Source organism: Ornithodoros turicata, chromosome 1 (genome assembly GCF_037126465.1).
Source record: "Ornithodoros turicata isolate Travis chromosome 1, ASM3712646v1, whole genome shotgun sequence".
Lineage (NCBI taxonomy): Eukaryota > Metazoa > Arthropoda > Arachnida > Ixodida > Argasidae > Ornithodoros > Ornithodoros turicata.
The window spans coordinates 102,402,099-102,423,085 of record NC_088201.1 but is presented as its reverse complement, the minus strand read 5'-3'; the positions used below and the strand labels follow the sequence as shown (position 1 = coordinate 102,423,085).

The window sequence follows — 20,987 nt, the reverse complement described above, 5'->3', positions numbered from 1 at the left end:
GGAACACGACACTCACAAATGAGATCGCGTTCAAAAAGTGATCTGAACACAGATATTTCTCGTCGCTCACGGGAGAAGCACTATCTTCGGAAGCTCATGGAGGTCCGCGTCATGACTCATGAGGCACGGCAAAAGAACATGGTGGGAATGGTATGTCCTGTGGCTGGAACATGTAGCGGGACGGCGGAAAACACACAAACCTCAAGCGCCTTCTGAGGAGTTTGACAGTTCAGACGATATGTTGGTTTCATGCATTCCTACTGCTTGCAAGCTTTTTCTAGGGTTTGTTTCAGACGGTTAATAGAGTGTTTTCTGAACGTCTGAACTGTATTAACAGAAAGCATTAAAGAAAAGTAAAGCAGGTCCTTTTTGTAACCTTTTTAGGGACCTATGCCGTGGGCGCTTTATTATTATTCGTTTTCCATTATCATGTGCCTGGACTCCAGTCACTCATATAGAAAATATCTCTCGATTCGGATCGGATCACTTCTTGAACGCGATCGACATCACCTTTCCTTGGCAAACTTCACTTCTGAGTCAGTTGCAAGAAGTACATTGGATTCCCGCACACCCAAGAACCGCTCACCCTTCTGCCTTTCCCTGTTAAACGAGGGAAGCGTGTCCTTTCAAGTATCCTGCTTTCGGTGGTTCTGGGTGCTCCGATGAAGAGAGGCTCAGTTGGAGGTAGAGTCACTAAATAAGAGAAATCAGCTAAGCTTATTTAGTGACTCTAGTTGCAGGAAGTACATTAGATTCCCGCACACCCAAGAACCGCTCACCCTTCCTCCTCTCCCTGGCAAACGGGAGAATCGTGTCTTTTCAAGTACCCCCTTTGCGGTGGTTCTGGGCGTCGGACGAAAAGAGCATTTGGGGGATATGGGTCACTGCCACACGCGTGCCCAGATCAACCGAAAGCCCAGAAGCTCCGAACATTTTTTCGAATGAAACGAGCTTTTGGTTGGTTTGGGACGTCGGTAGAAATGGGCATTTGGAGGATATGTGGCCTAACCATCAGAATCGCAACATAATGCGAGTTCAAGGGATTACACAGGAAACGAAAACGTATGTAGGTGATGTTCCAGCAATTAGAGATAAAAAGGGGGTAAAAACAGAATGAGGACACAGGTGCGGAGTACAAAGGTGACCAGTGGACCGTGAGAACGTGAAGACAGAGGTGGGGGGTCTCAGGAGAGAGTCAAACGAAGAGAATATGGCGGCAACCGCATGGAGCACTTTAGCCAACTGAATGGCAGCAGAACTTGAAAAGAACGGTGACCTACTAAACGAACAATAGACGATGGACCGATGACCCGGTTTCTGCAAAGGATAGATATTTAGTCTGAGGAGAGGAAGTGACGCCACCGGACGGAACCGTGTGCGCCAATGAAAACACACTTCACAGGAAATGCGACAAGCACGTGACAAAGCCACCTGTGACCATGCCTGTGACCGCTTTTTTGTTTCCTTTCGGGCTTTGCTCTCTTCGCCCTGCCTCCTAGAAGGACACGCAGATGGCCCGTCGCGCGGACTTCGACGTGGATATAATAATATCGGAGGTTTCATGGAGGCCACCCCTTTGGAACTTAAAATATATCCTTTGGCAGGAGGTGGCAAGGTGTGTGCAAGGCGAAGGGGACTAAATGAAACATCAAAATATTATTTGTGGCACATGGCAAATCGGAAATGTGTGAGGAGATAACGGTAACAAAAATGCAGTCTGATATTTCTTTAGTGAGCATTGCTAGAAACACTGATAAGCCAACATTGTCTTCGTATCTCAAAATTTCTTGTAATCACCTGATTTCTAGATGTCATTAGCACCGTACTTTTTCAAGAACAGCTAAAGTATGATTTATGTTACTAAACAATGCGCACAGCAGTTTACTACAATAAGCATTGCCTCTTCGCGTGCAACAAGCGGTGGTAAACGCTAGGCCGACGCTCCACGATGACAACCTCAACGTGGACATGCGGTCGCATAGCTTCTATACCGTTCCGTTCACGCTAAGTTGGCGCTCCGTTGGCCCGATTCAGTTGGCAAAAGTTACTCCATGCGGTTGCCGCCTATGTAAAAGAAAAATGGAGAGTTGTTTTACAGTTTGTGTGCGTGTGTGTTTATCATTATTTTATTTTATTTTATGCGAGAAATGATATTTACGGGTTAAATAATTGTAGTTGGCCTGCATGGATGTTCAAACCTTAAGGCTTCAGAAACTGGAATTTTGCAATTAAAAAGGATTCGCGATATTTGCGCTTCATGTCGCTGTTCTAACCCGATTCAAGGATAACGATTTTGAGGTCCGTATCCAAAGATTGTCCAGGAAGGTTAAAATGTATAGAAACGGATGTAGGATGGTTATTCACAATATCGGATTTATGGGCGTAAAACCTTTCCCTCGTGGTGTTCGAGGTTTCTCCGATATACTGAATACAGCATTTCTTGCACATAATAAGGTAACATATGTTAAAAGAGTTGCAGTGCAATCCCTGTCGGATTTCAACAGTAAAAGAATTTGGGGTGCTCGAGATAAATGTACATGGGCTAATGAAATGACATGTTTGGCAGCGTGTGTTGCCACAAGGGGAACACCCAGCATTTGGTCGGGATGAAACTAGGAAACCCTTGGACTCGCGTTATGCTGCGCTTCTGATACCTCTGCGTTTGTATTTGTGTTCTTTTCATTTGTACCTGTATTTGCATCCTTTCCATCACCCTATTACCCTCTCATGCCAAAACTCCCCCGTCAACTGTATATATGCTCCTGTACCATGTTTATATTTTTGTAACCTGAAGAAGTGCAGTCTCTTTCACGAAAGTCTCGTTACCATGTGTAAATAAATAAGTTGCTCCTACCGTTTAATATCACTCTTTGATTTACTCACCACCGGCAACTTGACATCGCCTATTTTTCTGCCTTCATAAATATGTGCAAAAATAAAGTGGTTTTCATTAAACTTGTTTTGAACCTGAAAAGTAAAACATAATTGACGTTTTCTCTTTGAAAAGGAAGTCTCCAGATATATGGCGAGATCTCCAGATATTTCAGCATAAAATCTCCAGACATTTTTTTTAAAACGTGTGGCAACACTGGGCGGGAGTCGTGGTCTTCTTACAGTTAAGATATCTGCATTATGATGAACGCTCGCCTGTAGTTTTATTTCTTTGCGTTCGGAGATTTATTCTTGGTTTACTCTTCTATTAAAAGACCAGTCACGGTTTACAGGACAAGCGCGCAGGACTAGAAATATCATGCATGGCAGCGACGTCTGTGTGATGACGTGGCCACGTTTTGTGATCGTTGCGCGAGTGATAAAGAATACCATTAATCACACACACACACTATGCACAGTAGGCAAGAACTCGAGCGACACTCAACGTGGCAGTACGTCCGGAAAGGCCGCTAAGAAGCTGTGTAACCAGAACATTGAAACACGCGCCTAGCCGGAATCAAATGTTGCTATCCTTCTATGCGTGACAGTAAAGACGTTACCTGTACTCCGAGTCTGATGCCCACTGGGGTCGGTTTGTATCCAATTTTGAACAGGAGGAAGAAGCTGTCGTTCATCGACGGAACAGCGAATCTCACTGTGCAGCAATAATTTCCTTGGCACACAGTCTCTTCCCCCAAAGTGCCTTCTAGCTTCACTGCGGCATAGTCCATGGTACTCTCTTCCATTATGACACGGTCATTCACTTCCAGCACGTCGTCCCTATACCTGCGCGATATTACGAGTATCTTTCAGTTTCGCGGTATCATGTGAACGCACATTTCACGCGTCAGTGCCGGTTACCCAGTACCGTCGCTTGCTATATGAAGTACATTTTCGCAACATATTGAATGGTCGACAAAATTCCTTTTACCATCAATTACCATCATTACGCTTTATGCTTTCGAACATGCCGAAATATTCAGTCGATAACGTGTTGGCTTGCTGAACTCAAGATTGCGGGTTCTATCCCGGCCGAGGAAGGTACCAATGTGGGGGAGGTAAACATTGCTCCCAGCACCGTGTGTCGGAGATCTCCGGTGCACGCTAAAAGAACCCCTGGTGGTCGAAATTATCCGTTCTCCTACCCCGCGCGTTACATCACGGTACCATTATTATGCTGCGCGATCCATAGCACTTCGTCGCCTGACTTGGCCTGAAATCAGTCATTTGCTATTCGTAGTAATCATGCGCATGTAGTAGGTATACCGGTGTTACTCGTTCGTGCTAAATTTTCAGCACAAGCGTCGTTTGACTTGGTCAGTCCCATTGTACCAGTGAAAGCTCGGACCCTTTTAGTAGTACAGGGTTGGCTATTGGTGGATCGGAAACCCCCATGAGCGGCGAATAGGCGGCGAGCCAAGTCTTTGACCCCAGCGAGCTGCGCCATTATTTGACGCTCAATATATACTACGCGCCAACATGCGCACGCAAAAATGGACATACACACAAAGTACAAGTGAAACTATATTTATTAATACCAATTATATGCCAGTGGTGGAGGGAATTGTGCCAGTTGTAATGCCAATCAGGTGAAGGAGAAAAACCCACTTCAAAATAGTCAATCTAGTTACTATTTACCGATTTCTTAAAGGAACTCTGACCAGAAGTTGTGGGAGCTCTTTCGTACTTGCAGTCGATAGAGCACCCAACAAGGACTCTCCATGCGAAAATTCACGCATTAAAACCCCACGGTTTTTCTAAACTCGAATTTTAAACATTCGACTTCATCCGAGTGCAGCACGCCTAGCGTCAAACCGAGAAAACATACGTTTATATAGAATATCCACCCCGGCCCACCATCAAAATGACGTCAACAGGAGGGCCACTGGCAACACCCACCATTGGCTCAAACGCGTCACATGGTCACACAATACCCTGTCAATTCCCTTTATGAAATGGCATTTATATGTTAATATGTTTTTGTTACAGAGTCTCAAGAAGGAAAATATACCCTGCATTTAACACATGCAGTAGGTTCTACGATTGCCGTTTCCATCTGCGTTCTGTTGTCTTATATGGTTCCGTATCCGGTCAGCAGTAATGGCTGCCATATGACGAGCTTGCGAACTTGCGTGATTCCCGGCTCATCCTGCCTTTTTCGGGTCATTGTATTTGGTGTTGGAGTTGTTCGCCATATTATGAACGTTTCACCTATTCGGCGTACTGTTCTTGATCTGCTGCGTAGCAACGAACCGCTACGGCAGTCACTCGCCTCAGCGAAATTCTGTCTGCTGCGTATCAAAGGAGCATCGGGACCTGATGATGTACTGCAAATGCTGAAGTTGACTTCTTTGAACGTTGATCTAAAGAAACCAAGTGTGCTCTCGTGTGGTTCTGACGGAAAAGCAGTTTCAACAAGGTTAGCACATTTATTTTTCAGTTCTAAGTCTACGCACTCAAAACCATGCAAGTGCATCCAATCATTCTCATAGCTGTTCTGTAACACATATGCTTTCTTATGTATCCCACAGAACCCTCCGCTTCATGAACCCAGTTATACTTTATGTGACTCATCTGATGGCTCCTGACTAGTCTATGCCGCTCTGAGGCATTGATATGACGAAAGGTCGTGGGGGCTGCACCTCTGCTTTCGAAAGATGAATCAGTCATTCCACACTGTGCTTACTTTGTATCGAGTCTGACAAATCCGACAGACTTGAACTGCCTTTTTCAATGAAGTTTGAAATGTAAGTATGTGTTATATTGGTTTCACATATCCCCACCACATATTGAGTCTGTATATCGCTGTACTTTTGATGCTATAGCATATCTAGCGTACATTATTATTGAACACCTAGTGTGGAAAAATCGAGACCAGCCACACAATGCCAACAATTGTTTCTGCCTTTTCTTCCACTGCTTATTTTTAATATAATATTATTTTAGTATAATCGTCTGATTTTTAATAGTCACAATTTTCCCATGGTTTTGGCGTGCTATAGCCTGACTTGCTTATGCGCCATTAAAATTGAATCAGCATCATCATCTTTAACTGCCATTATTCAATTGAAGTGTCGTGTTTAAGTTGGATACAATGATGTGGCCAGAGATAGTTTTTGCTTTCGTTCCGAAGTTGCTCATTTCAGAAGAATAGTCACTGTGGAGTTTGTTTTCGGAAACATTAAGAGGAGTAAAACTAAACGCTTTTCTTTCAGACCATCCCTTATGCACCTGCATTTCAATTAAGATCTGTGTTACAAGAATGACAGACTACTCAACAGCGATGAACATTTGAAGGTGGAAGTGCTGGAACGAAGATGCGTTAATCTGTGTGAAAGGTGCTTTGTATATGTCTGAGCCGTGGGCATAGGTCACAAGCTAATTTCTGTCTTCAGAAGAGGTGTCAGCTATGCTCTTTCTATCTAATAACCAGCTCCACTTTTTAGGATTCCCTGTAAACTAATGGAGCACATCATGTATGCCAGCACGTTGTTAACCATGTTGAGTCTATCAATTTCTTTTTTTTTAAATTCCAGCATGGCTTTAGAAAAGGGTATTTAGACAAAACTAACATAATTCAGTCACAGCGTTTTAAACTGTCTTGATTTCTGGGTTCACGTAGATGCAGTATTTTTTATTTTATTTTGTGAGGGCTTTTGACACAGTGCTTTATGCTTGCTTGTTGGCCAAACTAGCCTCATTAAAATTTGATCCTGCTACCATTAACTGGATATGCAGTTTCTTGACTAACCACAACCGTGCCAACAATTCGTGAGGAGAACCTATCATATTGCCACCATGCAGCATTTGTCACTTTACATTTGCATCACATTTTAATCTAGTGTGAAGCAATGCCTTTAGGTGATCGGTCTTGTATAATTACACGCCCATCCGTTATGTAACACCACACGGTTCTTCAACCTATGACAGATAAAGAAATATATTGCCAAGTAAATTGTTTACAAGGCTCATTACCCCATTTCACCACATCACCCCAAGCACTTGTTAGAGTAGTGGCCCAGGGTATGACGCTCGCCACTAATCACCATTCAAACAAAGTTCATAATGTAGAATCCTTTACTGAAAACACCGAGTTAAAACAACAATTGAGAACAAAGAGAGAGAACGTTTCGTCGACTATCTGGGTGGCATCATCGCTACAACAGAGAACAATCAAAAACAACATCGAAGGAGTCAAATCAGTGGTGTGCATTCCTCTCAACCATGGTGTTTCATACGCCATTTGAAGGGCACTGTACCCATCAAGCGTTAAGACTGTGCATATAAAGTTAAGTGCATAGACTGTGATGCGAGACAGATAAACATGGGACAAGACTAAAAGAGCACACAAGGGACGTTGCCAAGGCTTCTAATGCTGCTCAAACCAGGACCGAATTAGTCTACCATTGTTGGCCTAAGGGACATGTATTTAATTTTGATGGTGCGGTAACCTTTGCACATGACTAGCGATGTGGCCCTAGAAAGTGATTAGAGTCTTGGTTTATCAGACGTGATGCATCAGCCTGTAATACAAACCGTGGCCTCTTATCGGATGTGTATGGCGCCCTCTTAGATAAGTAGGCTGATGTGCTCGTCTTTGGCCCTTGTTGTACAGATGATGCCACCCGGATAGGCGGCAAAACGTTTACGCTCCGTTTTTAATCGTTGTGTTAAGCGGTGCTTGCAGTAAAGGCTGCTACATTATGAGGTCGTCACCCGGCATTTGGAATATATTTTCAAATATCAAAATCATTCTTATTGCCTATTTAGGGGATACCATTCTTGCAGTCACATGGAGCACTGAAGGGCCAATTTCGAAAGTAAAGGCAATCTGATTTATGTTCTTGCCGACATGGTACAGCGTATGCACGAGGTACCTCCATTTCAGAAGCCTGAGAACACTCAAAGCAATTGGTGTGCTAGCATTAGATATTGTCTGCAGCATTACATATTTGCTTTTGCTAGGGCAACTAAGAAAGGTGGATAGAAAGACAGTTACAACCTGTTTCCACAGAAGACACTCAGATTCATTAGCAATTTCCGACAAGAGAGCTAAAGCTTTTCCAGGTTACTAGAACATGGGTACCTGATTGTAGATAACAAGAACTCATACACCAGAGGTCAGTGTTACACACACCCTGCTTTCCATCAAAACTGTTAAAAGGCGTGACCCCCTAAACGTGCGCAAAATTGCTGTAGTGTCTTCACTGGGCACTGTCGCTGTTCCTCTCATAAGGTGCTCTCTATGAACCTGACTCCCAGTTCTGGATGCACTGCCTGAGGTAACTCCAGTATGCTTCCTCAACATGAATGGTCACAACTTCACAACTTCTATGAGCAGTGTTGTACTTACTGAAAGCAATATGAAATGCTATGCCTTGACAGGTTATGTTGATATTCTTCTTAAGACCGACAGAGAGATGTTCCTTGCTCCCTTTATCCCAAACCGCACTATCAGACACAAGCCCACTTGCCACCAAGCCGATGAGTATTGCCTCACAGTCAGGGCAATCAAGGGAATCAATAACTGAGGGTCAGAAAAGCTGTTTTCTATGGGGATCTCATCCAAGACATGAGTAGCCCCGAGAAATCACCAGGGTTTCTTTGAATTTAGATGTGTCAGCTTTGAATTTCCTCCTTCCCCCTTTTTTATGTAGTACCTGATTACTTTAGCCTTGTACAGCTTTGGAGACTGAGGATGTGGAGATGATGTAACGGGTGGAATTAGGCTTTAGGCACAATGAGGCAAAGTGTGACAACATACCTTCTGAGAATGTTTATATATCATTCACACAAAGAGAGGATATGTATTACAATAGATGTTACATGTTTTTCCGGTTTTGATATTTATTTATTCATAAATATACTTCAAAGGCCCTTGCGGGCATTACATGAGGGGAGACAACAGCATGGGTCACTTAACAAATACAGAAGTTACAAGGAACATGCATAGTTGAAAGACAGACTCTGCTTTTCATTTGTTCATCAGTCTTGCTCAAGAAATTGTGCAGTGTAGCAACGGTACACAATGTCATGAAAGGAGTTCTCATCTATCGTTCCGCAAGACTCATGAAAAAAAACTAGTGTTGTGTTTCAACACAACATATTGAACTCATGGACCATGCATCATCCTGAGAGCTATTAATCCTAAATACAGATGCTGAATTAGTTTAAATGCGATAGACGAGCTGTGCGAAGAGGTACCTCCAGTTAGGATGTTCGGTACTTGAAGCCTATGGCAGTTTCTGTGTGGAAGGCTCGCCACACCCTGTTCGCTGCACAGGCTGGGATGACCATGTTCTTGTTTTTCCCAAGCTTGTGGTAAAAACACGTTGCAAACTGGCGATACGCAGTATATCCATATCGTCTACGCAGATGTACATAAAATATAATTTAGGCAAATAGGTAGCCGGTCACAGTACAGGGTGTGTGTCGTGGCATTTCCACATGTACTTGAGAGCGACTGCAATTTATCTGCACACGCCCTGTATATACACATGCTGTATTCTTTTAGAAGCTAACATTTTTTTTTGTACTTTTCAGTGAATCGAAAGTAAGAACACTCAATATCGCTAAAAACCTAAGCACAGGGCAAGACATAAAAAGGTAACTTAAGACACAGCACACTGACAATTACACAGTTGCCTATATTGCTTTTCTCCAGTTCACAGTTCTGTATTGTGTCGTCTTTTATGTGGTGTGTCCTGTACTGGAGGTTTTGTGTCGGAGAGATTTACTGAACGAATTTCACGTGGGTACTATACAACAAGCACAACACACACACAAGATCAACGATACAGGACGATACAAAATACGGCTATTAACAAATGAGAGGCAATGAATGATAAATGATCATGGATGGGGAAAAATATGTACAAAATATGAATACGCTTATACGCTTTAGCGACTTTAATGCAGGACCAAACCAATTTTGAGCGACCAAATTTTAACATCGTTCGACAGGGCCAAATGTGACTCACTTGTGAATATGGTCGCTCATAGGTTCGCGCTGCCCACAGAATTCAATATATGTCACCTTCAGGACAGTCGTATTGAGGCATAGAAGTTGGAAATCTGCGTGGGATGTAATGCACTCATGTTGCTGTCATTCGGCTGCGCTTTCGAGCTCCTTGCATCACAAGCATTCGATCTCCTTCGGCATTATGACACACCAGCCGCACCGGCACCTTAAACAGCAAGTACGCATTAAATATGAGGACACGAAATTTCAGAGAACGCGTTTACATGTTCGATCACAGTGTGCGTTAAAAAGCTCATCGCTTACCTGTCTGTCGGAGACAGGCGACTGATTGCTTCATCTGTGACCGATGTTCGTAGAGCTTAATTGATTTGGGCTCGCATTTGCGGCATCGGCGACGTTTCGAAAGCGAGGCTTCAGAACTGTTCAGCACACAGAACTTCCTTCCCGATCGCAGAAACGTCAGAAAAAATTCGAAGTCTCGAAGTCTCCGCATTTCTTGCTTCGACGTCCATATTGAAGATCGCTTTCCGGATGCCGCCGCTCTCACAAACTAACAACAGAACTTCCGGTCCGGGCGCCCAATGAAACATGAACCTCATGTTTTCGTCACGCACACGGAAATTGGCGGATAACCACTACAAAGAGGCTAGATTTCGGCGCCGATTGCGTGAGTTGAGGAGGAAAAGCCAAGCTGGTTTTCAGCTCCCCGTTTGGCAAACTTTGCCGCCGCGCACAGCCAAAATATTTCCGGGCTTGGAGGCATATTATACCTTCGTAATAGATGCAAACGAAAGATTTGTTGAACTTCTGGTCAGAGTCCCTTTAACTTCGATATACAGGGTGTTTATTTTTATCCTTTGCAGAGTTTTTATTTAAAAAAAAAACTATGTGAGCAGCACAGATGTCGTTTTTGCAGTTGAGTTATACGGTCTGGCGGACATCCTTTGAAAGAGAGTATGTAACTACAAGATGATTAATTGCATAAAATTCGCGAATTCAGTCCTTAATTAGGGAATATTGGGCAAAAGCGAAATAGCGGAACGTGAGACAGTCCTCGTTGAAAACCTTTCCATGTTTTAAAAATCTAGAAAAGGGTGCACGCGTTTAACATGCATAGCTGAATTTTGGTATGCAAAAACAAACAAACAAAAAATGGAAAGGTGGAGAAGAAGAAGAAAAAAAAAAGAGAAAGAAAGCGAAAAAGTGCGCCTCAAGAGCGCATGATCTACGCCGACGGAGGCTTGCTGGGGCCCGAAAGTGGTTTATGTGGCCAGCATGGCGACATCTACTCCCGTCACCACCATCGCTCCAAATCACGTGACCTTCTGGCGTGAAATGAGTGCTGTGGTCTCTGCGCTCCTGGTGACCGCAGTTTCGGTTTGCGCTCATTTGCATAACAAAATTCAGGGCTAGACATTTACCACCAGTACTGATCTGAACAACAGTACAGTACTGGTCACCAGTACTGATCAACTCTGGATCAAGTGACCTATAAAGAAAGTATTGTAGAAGAAATTGTAAGAATTGAATTCAACACACTGCAACTAAGAACAAATTGACGACCAATTTTTGACCGTTTTAGCGTGGTACAGAGTTAGATCAGTGAACAGGTTCAGTTAGGGAATCGACGCGAAACATTTATCAATACAACCAGGATATCAACTGTTAGGCAGTGTTGCCAGTTTAGCGACTTCCTTCTGCAGATTATGCGATTTTAAGCGACAATGAAAATGTAAAAACGTTGATAAAAATCGGATCGTTTCGTAAAATGAATGTTAATCGGAATGTAAATGTTCGTCACATTTATCAATTAATGCAGCAAAGTCTAATGGACACAGACCTATCAAACTACAACAAATAAATCCTGACCATGATATGGGGTGATTCACTACTGGAGTGCAGTACACTACCCCATTACACGCGAAACATTAGATGTTAGATATGAGAATGAAGTTAACGTTATGTGCAAGTACAACAATTGAGCTCTCCTCCACTGGCTGTGCTACGCCGCAAAAAAGAAGACGGGGGGTCGAGGTACCTTGCCGTTGTTGGCCGCACTCAAGTGGGCATCGTCACGACTATAGCCAAAAAAAAGGAAAAGAAAGTGGGAGAAAGGGGAGTTGAGGACTTCAAAGTGATGTAGAGGCAGGATGACCGGTACTGATGGGACGGAAGCACACTGTAGGTGAGAGGTGCACTAGAGTGGTCTCTCCGCTAGGCCCGTTGCTTGAAGAAAGCGCACGAGGCCGCGAGTTTTTGAAAGTCGTTCCGCACAAGAACCTTCGGGGAAGAGGACGACCGTCAGTATACCAGGCCTGGCGTGGGGAAGATGGGTTTCCCGCATGGCATGGTATGCACGGCATTCTGTCAGGATATGCGCAATTGTCTCCGGATGATTACAGTGTCCGCAACTGGAGTCCTCCCTGGAGCCGATCTTGCACAGTTGCGAGTTCGTGAACGCAGATCCTGTGCGTAATCGATGGAGCATTGTCTGCATACCACGGGGAAGATCTTTCGTGGGAAGAGAGGGTCGGTGATTCTGCATGATGTCCTGTATGCCAGGGTGACGCACCTCAACTAGCTGTTTGACGACCATGAGCCTGTCAGTGTCGGCCGGGACTGCTAAGGATGGGCTGCAGCTGTTGTGTGCTGAGGAAGCTAGCTGGTCCGCTCGTTCGTTGCCTCTGATGCCGACATGAGATGGGATCCATTGGAGCGTTAGCTCACCTCCGGGTAGCCTATGCTGGGCACACGATCTCCTTATACATTGGGCCAGAATGCTACCACACATGGGGTTTATCACGTTGTTGAGGGCACTTCTGTAGTCCGTAAGCAAGACGGCCTTAGGTATTCCGGTGACTTGAACCGCAGCAGCTGCGTGTAGCAAGGCCAGGAGTTCGGCCGTCGTAGATGAGATTGGGTAGCGAACTGATTTCCCTTGCCAGGCCTTGTTAATTGACGGGATGTAGTACGCACTGGTAGCACTTTTGGAACGGTGGTCAATGGAGCCATCCGTGAACACCAGAGTATGTGTGTGATAAACGTCGCTGATCAGGTTCTCAGCCGCCATCCTGGCCACTAGGGGGCTGGACTCGCTCTTCTTCCGTAGACCCGGGATGTGAAGCGTTGTTGCGGGCACGAACTCCCGCCACGGCGGCGTAGGTGAACTAGCTGGGAGCCGAGGAAGAGCGCCCCTGTTGGCTAGAGAGCTGGTGGCACTAGCCAGGCGTCCTAGGGATGTGTGTGTCCTCTGTTCGAGGCCGGTGAAGAGGGAATGCTTGCTGATGGATGTTGATGCATCATCCAGAAACTGGAGTCCTTTGAGCTCAGAGTGGACACTAACAGGCTTTTCCTTAGCTTCCAGGTACGTTTGGGTGACGCCAGAGAACGTTGGGAGACCAAGCGCAGTTCTTATGCCAGCGCGATGAAGGCGCTCAAGGGCCTGCCATTGTATAGGCGCGAGGTCTACGTATGGCGCCACGTAGAGAATGCGTGACAAGATCAGGGCTTTGTGAAGGGTGAGCAATGACCGCTCATTGCAGCCCCATGATTTACCGCTGATTCTGCGTAGCAGGTTGAGCGTTTTCTTCCCCTTGCAGATAGTCTCGTTTACTTGCTAGGAACAGCGTAATGTGCTATCGATGGTGACACCAAGATATTTACATGACGCGTGTCTTGGGATGGGAGTGTTGTTAATCCTGAGGCTTGGGAAGTCTTTGCCCACGTACTTTCCACGGGGAATGCAGACCATGCATTTTGACTTCTCTGGTGACGCTTCCAGCCCTCTCGCAAGCAGCGCTGCATTGAGCCCGTTCAAGGCAATGGTCAGCTGTGTCACGAACTTTCTCCTTGTCTGTTCCCACAATGCGGAGGCAGATGTCGTCCGCGTAGATGGTGAGATGGAGGGCGTACGGTGTAGGGCGAATTCCTGAGTGAATCCCTGCCATGATTAGGTTGAATAGTATAGGTGATAGAACATTGCCTTGTGGGACTCCTCGCTCAAACTTCTTCACAGAGCTGATACACCCGCGGACGGAAACGTCAAACGTTCTGTTGAACAGAAAGTCACACAGGTATCCTAGAAGGCGGCCAGTGACTCGAGCTGCTTCGAGCGCAGCGAAACATGCCGAGTGCGTTACCGAGTCGTATGCCTTCTTCACGTCAATGAAGAAAGCGAGAACAAACTCATTGGACTCTCTCGCTTGCTTCAGGCTAGTAGCCACTTCAGCGATTGCGTCAGACGCGCTCCAGCCCTTCCGGAATGCCGTAATGTGATCTGGGAAGCAATCGCCTCGCTCCAAGACCCAAGCCAGCCTTTTGTGAATTATACGCTCCAATAATTTGCCAACGCACGAGGTTAGGGCAATGGGACGGTAGGAGGACAGTTGGCTCGGTGCCCCCCCCCCCCACCCCCGGCTTTAGGACGGGTATTACTCGAGCATGTTTCCAATCAGATGGGATGCATCCAGAGGTCCAGACGTTGTTATATAGTTGGAGCAGAGCGTCGAGTTGGTCGTCGCCTAGGTTCTTGAGGGCCTGGTTAGGGATCCCGTCCGGGCCAACTGCACTGCGCCGCTTTAAGCCTTGGATGGCGGACTTCAGCTCGGACATCGTGAGGTCGTCGTCCGCCGGGGAACCATTTGCTCCAGTGTGGCTAGGAAAAAGGCGTTGGGCACTGTAACTTGCGACGCGAGCTAGCTCACTGGCATAGTCTTCGGCTATGTTCTTGGGCTCCCTGTTTGACGCTACCGATAAAGTGACAAGCGGGTCGACAGGCTCGGGAAGGCTTTCGATCGCTCGCAGGGTATGCCAAACCTTCGTTGTTGGAGTGTGGGCATTGAGGGACTCGCTGAACCGTCTCCATTGGGTCCGCCTTAATTTCAAGGTATACCTTCTATGGGAAGCACAGACACGCCTGTAAGCGACCCAGTCGCCCTGAAGGCCGGTTCTCAGAGCTCGTCGCTGTGCTCGTCGCCGCGCAGCACGGAGGTTGAGGTATCGGAGGTCAGGGGCAGGCATACTGGCCAGGTAGGATACTGCTTTTGAGCTATTAGCCAATGACGCCTTTACAGAGTCGAGCAAGGTATCTGCCGTGGAGCCGACCAGTCCCTCCCTGAACTTCACCCAGTTGGTAATAGTCTTCGTTTTCCTGGGGCCGTTGCAGCGACTCGGAGGCGAAAGCAGGATGGGGAAATGATCTGAACCCAATGTGTCAGGCTCGGCTTCCCACTTTAGGGTGACGTCAGGAGAGACCAGAGTCAAATCGATGGCATTTAGGTAGCGCGGTGAACGCATATATGTAGGAGAGCCGGTGTTGAGCACCACGAGGTCGCTGGAGGAGAGGTAATTAACAATGGAATTACCACGTCTGCAGTTTCGTCGACCACCCCAGAGACTGTGGCTCGCATTGAAATATCCGCACACAATTAGGGGACCTGGACAAACGAGCCGCAGAGCCTTGAGAGACTCGACGTTGGGCGGAGCATGACCCCACTGGTATACAGATATGACTGTGACTGACTTGGAGCCGGCCCTCAGTAGACACCCTACATATTCTTCAGTTGAAGAGCAAAGGTGGGATAGGTCAATTTCAGCCTGGGCAATGAACCGTTTGACAAATAGCGATGCACGCGGGAGGCCGTCCGCATGGTGGCCTTTGGCACTGTAGGAGACAAACGGCGGGATATTGAATGATGGTTGGGTAAGGCTCTCTTGTATCGCTAACACATCAAGGTCCATATTCCGTAATAGGAGTTTGAGGTCGGCCTGTTTATGAAACAAGCTTCTAGCATTCCATTGCAGGATGCGGGGAAGGAACGCTTTCTTGTTTCTATGTTCGGTCATAAATTGTCCGCCGATCGATGTACGAAAGCTGGTGTTGTTAAAAGAAAGAAACGCACACACACACGAAAGAAGAACCAGTGGTTATTCAGGTACGGAGTATGACTCTACAGCGTCCGTAGCAAACCGGTAGACAAGAGGAACTCCAGGAACATCAGAAGACATCGACGGTATTGGGCGTGGCTCTGACATGGGGCAAGAACTGCAATCAGGTTGAATTCCATCGGCTAAGAGTACACACCTAAGCACAGAGTTGCCACTTCTCCGTTTCGTAGAGCTCAAACATGCATGCTGTATTGATTGTCTGATTATGTACAAGTTTTTCTAACATTCCCCCTTCTGTACAAAGGATTTTTTTTAAAAGTTTGACTCATTTCAACTGAAACAATAGCGACAACAAAGTGTCGGAGGTATGGTGGCATTGGGAATGCCATTTGTACCAGAATTTGTACTTCTAAGAAATTGTGTAACATGATGGATTTTGACTATTGAAGACTGAAGGGAAAAGAACTGACTTTTGGTGCGCTGAACGGTGCGCCACAAACTTGCACTGCAAACTTGCAAACCTGTGTTGATGTTGCCCTTTCGCGTATGTATAGCTTCTGGTGCGCAGTTTGGCTCTGGTCACCTAATTACTAGTTAAAATCCTCTAAAATTAAAGTACAGCCATTTGGACATATTTCGTATAATATGATTTCATTCATATACTATTTTTCGTACAGCTCTCACCTCGCGTATAGATTGATAGATAGTTTGCAGCAGGACTTCGAAAAATCTCTTGTATATTTTGGTAATTGAATAATCAGCTATGTTTATGCGTGGCAAGTTTTTACATATGATGATTGCTGGAAGTCGAATTCATACGTCAGTTTTACGATTATGAAGCACAAATTGGCTGCGTTAACTTACGAAGTAGATACCTGAGCCTTTCAGATTGTTAATGCACAAAGAGGAGGTGTTCATTGTTTGGCAAGCAAACACCTGACGGTTCATATCCCGGTTGTATAGAAAAACATTTCGCGTCGATTCCCTTACCGAAGCTATTGATTTACCTCACTCTGTACAGCTTGGGACAAATGTTTACGGTACACGGAACTGTCTTCTTGATCGGAGCGTGTCCGAGGATCGGAGGTGGATTTCTGTAAGAGATTGGATAAGAAACGGGTGACCGGCTATTCTATACGTCTTGCAGTATATGTGTCCGCTTGTGTTTGCTGCTAGGGTGTCGCTCCAATTGAGAAATGCAACAACCCGGTGTTCCGTAAACTTTTGTCCCAAGCGGTACCACGCTCAAACGGTCAAAAATTTGTCTTCACAATATGATCTTGGTTGAGATGTGTGGAATTCAATGTAGTAATTACTACAACAGGTACAAAGAATATACTAAATATTTCTATCATAATTCCTTTGTTTTTGATATCGCACGCTTATTCTTGAAGTGATGTGGCCTTCCATGCTATGAATCTTTGATTCGCCAACCTTGCCCCGAGTAGTGTTGAATTGAGAGTGTACTAAATAGCAGTTCCTTATGATAGGTCGCTTGAACCCAGCGTTGATTAGTACTGGTGATATGTCTTTGCCGTGTCTATAGCGTTTTAGTAATTGGCATTTGGTTGCCACAAACTTCACTGCAAACTTGCAAACCTCTGTTGATGTTGCCCTTTCGCGTATATAGCTTCTGGTAAGGTTATGGTGGTGCAGTTGGTGAAGGAGGTCGCCCTTGTCGCCCTCACAGAGGTGGCCAACATCACTTTGGGGAATGCGCGTCCTGGGCCGACTTATAAGGGAACTGTGTCGACACACGTCTGACAGCGTCTGAGGAAAAGCCAGGAAAAACCCCAGACAGCACACCTGGCGCCGGGGTTCGAACCCGTGTGCCTCCCACACTTGATAGTATCAGGTCAAATTTGCCCAATCGTCCAACGTAGTTGTAATGGGCATTGACTTTCAGTAAATTTTGGTTCATGAGATGCTGAACTGTCGCAATGAATTTCTGCTCTGGAATCATAGTTGGTCCAAACGGCGATGCCAACTGTTAGCCTGAAATAATTGCATGGACGTGATCGGGGGGGGGGGGGGGGCATCATGTGATATAATTTGTTTTTCAGTTTTAAAGGATGTACGAACTCCTATCTGCAGCTATCTAGTTGCGGGAGCAATAGGTGTAACATTGTTCTTCTACGCTTCGTAGTTCGATTTACAACGATGAAAGATGATTGATTGATCGATTTACAAGTTCTTGTTCAATACTTCTCCTTCATAACGGGTGCAGCGTTAATGGAAAAGCGCACTGTTTTCCGATGCGGACGACTGGACGTACCGCCATCCTGATACCTCCATCCATTGTTACGTCATTTGAAGAACTGTAGCACCCAATCAGACGCCAACGCGGAGGTACACATAACGTCGCCTGCTCTAGTCTGTCGGAGATCAGTGTACAAGCAGCAGGAAAAATTGACGAAGTTACGCGTGTTGGCGATATGGCCTAAAATGCTGGACAGAAAATGTGGGACCGTGCAATATACTTCTCGTCATTCGTTTGACGCGCCTTGTTTTGTACGATGTGGCAATTCACTTTCTTTCTGCCTCTGACGGCGACGACGACAGCACGCAACGTAGGCATTTCGTATCACAATTTAGTCCACAAAGCACTCGGGCACCTTTCTTTCGTTCTGCGCATGGTTTCTGTAATAAAGCCTAAAACATGAAGATAAGAAGAAATGCGTGCTCACATTGGAAAACAGTGGCGGACTGACCGACCACGGTATCGAGCCGGGGTTAAGCCTGATCGTATTGGTTGTATATGGACCTATCAGGCTTATCTATACAGAAGGTGTCTCAGCCAACAAGTTATTTCGCCGTTTGGTGTCGACACAGTCGGCGGGCTAGCTTGGTAGAGTTCATAGCCCCTTTAATACTTTCCATAGCAATAGACAAATGTAATTTCAACAAATCTGTAATGATTCGTTCGATATACGCCGCTTGAAATGATTGTTTGGTCTGACTGCTTTTTTTAGTGAAAGCAACACCATCGGCGAGGATTCCGACCACATCCCACGTCGCGGATTTCAATTTTTTGTTAGCTGATTTCCAAAATTCGACCGGCAATCCCAGTGGCCCTTCCAAACTTTACGTGCAGATATTTTTGTTGCGAGCGTAGATTCGGCGCTCAACCTTCTCGTACCTGTCATTCTGTAATTTCTCCCATATCTCCGGATACGACCATATCTATGACATGTCGAAAGACAGCGAAGATGACATCGTTTCGTGGATCTTTTTCGAAGTAGTACTGTACCAAATCCTCCCACGAGTTATGGTAACGTGTACAAAATGTCACAAAATGTACAAAGTCTACAAATCAACCCATTACCTTTTCTATTATAGTGGTCGAATGCCATAGCGTAACGTGCGTCGACGTGTGATTATGATTTTCCCAATTCTGTGTGATTGGAGCTAACCTCGACTAAAGCATCTGTGCAACACCGAGGTCTCGAAATGCACCCTGCCGGTTGTCCCCTTTAATTAAAAACTGTGTTCACAGCCCGTGTTATGCTCTCGAAATCAATGTTCGTTCCCTACCAGAGCTTACAGAAGTATTATCATGAAGACTGTCTACAAAAAAAGAAAAAAAAACGATATGCAAAACTGATACATGTAATTTTTTGTGTAATACATGTAATTTACATGTTTTGATACATGCATTTTTCCCTCTGACTCGCATCAGTACAGCGTGTCCTATCATCTTGTCTCGAGGGCATCGCCGTTCCCTCGTCTCAAGCATCACCGGCCCTAAGATGCACTCTTAATGGCAACATGATATCACCACCCACTCTCTCGTTTACTGTGTTGACCCCACATTGTCCCTTACTCTCCCCCGCCGAATGCCACGTTCTTTTACCACGATCTTCCATCGCATGAGACTTCATGTGGCTTTTACACCTGCTTTCAAACATCTCCTCGGTGTCGGCGCATCCAGTCTCTGTTCCACGTGTGGTGTACGCGGTGACCTGTATCACGTCCTCCTGGTCTGCGGACACTTGAGCGATGAAGGAAAAAATACACAGTCCAGTCTGGTAGTAGCGGGAACACAATAAGTCCAGGGAATGAAGCACTTTTTGATATAAACCTTTAACATAAACACTACACAAGCTTTCGTGCAGAACCTACACTTCATCTGGTGAAGACACAAATAAACGTACAGCAGAACCGGGGTATTATAGCCTCACACATGTCTAGTTACCCGCCTCTTTATGTTAATTATCTAACCCCCCCCACACACACACACAGTGCGACGGCACACTTGACAGGACCCCAAACACATAATTTATTACCCACTCTCTGTGTCCCAAGAAGACAGGAAATTTCGCACATCATCTTCACCTTCGCCACCGTCCTTGCGCCTGGGATTGACTGTGCTTTCTGGTGGCAAGTTAACAATCTCGCTTCACTTGACAAAAAACAGACCTCCTTCGAAATGTTGTGTTTGTGTAACTGCTTTCCATGTAGGTCCATACGTACACTCTAAAAACATAACTTCACCGCATAGCACGCTGTGAGCCAACCATTGCCACGAATGATAGGGTTATCACTTTTGATTCGAGGAGAGAGAGGGGGGTACGCCTTTTTGTGGCAGTTTCGATATATGGTAATTGCCACAAGAAGGCGTACGCCTCCCTCTCTCCTCGAATCGGAGGCGATAACCCTGTCATTCTTGGCAATGGTTGGCGCACAGCGTGCTATGCGGTGAAGTTCGGTTTTTAGAGTGTACAGTGGAGCTCGTGGCATAGCAGACAGGGTCGGTGGGAAGATAGTCAATTATACATGTAGAATTCCCCAATGAGCGACGGAGTCACAAGTGCATACAACCGTCCCAAACCGGGACTCATTCTAGAAGAACTTTATTCCTTTTTCGTCTTCTTCCCCCACCTAACACCGTCGGCCCTTCTTCCTCGTCCACATTACTCCCCCGCTGTTGAATCCATCCCTCCGTGGATGGTACTGAACGATATTCCCTATGGATGCTTTCTCTTCGGTTCCCTTGGATCCCATATAGACTATGGCCTTCACAGCTCCGTTATGGCGGATCACCTTTGTCACCGTGTAAGGCCCGGTAAACGGGACTCGTCCACCCGTTAACCCACACCGTACGAGTACACAGTCTCCCACTTCCAATTGTGGTATCTTTGTGTTGCGACGTTTGTCGAAGTTCATTTTCATACGACGCCTGTATTCG

General features: G+C 45.7%; 1 protein-coding gene across 1 annotated transcript in view; it reads right to left on the bottom strand.

Moving 5' to 3' along the window:
• Window positions 1-20,987, bottom strand: part of LOC135378521 (pantetheinase-like) — a 56,865-nt gene that overhangs the window by 10,192 nt on the left and 25,686 nt on the right. Inside the window, exon 5 of the mRNA XM_064611573.1 lies at window positions 3,492-3,717. Within this exon, the coding sequence (XP_064467643.1) occupies window positions 3,492-3,717 (226 nt within the window). The remainder of the gene's footprint in view (window positions 1-3,491; window positions 3,718-20,987) is intronic.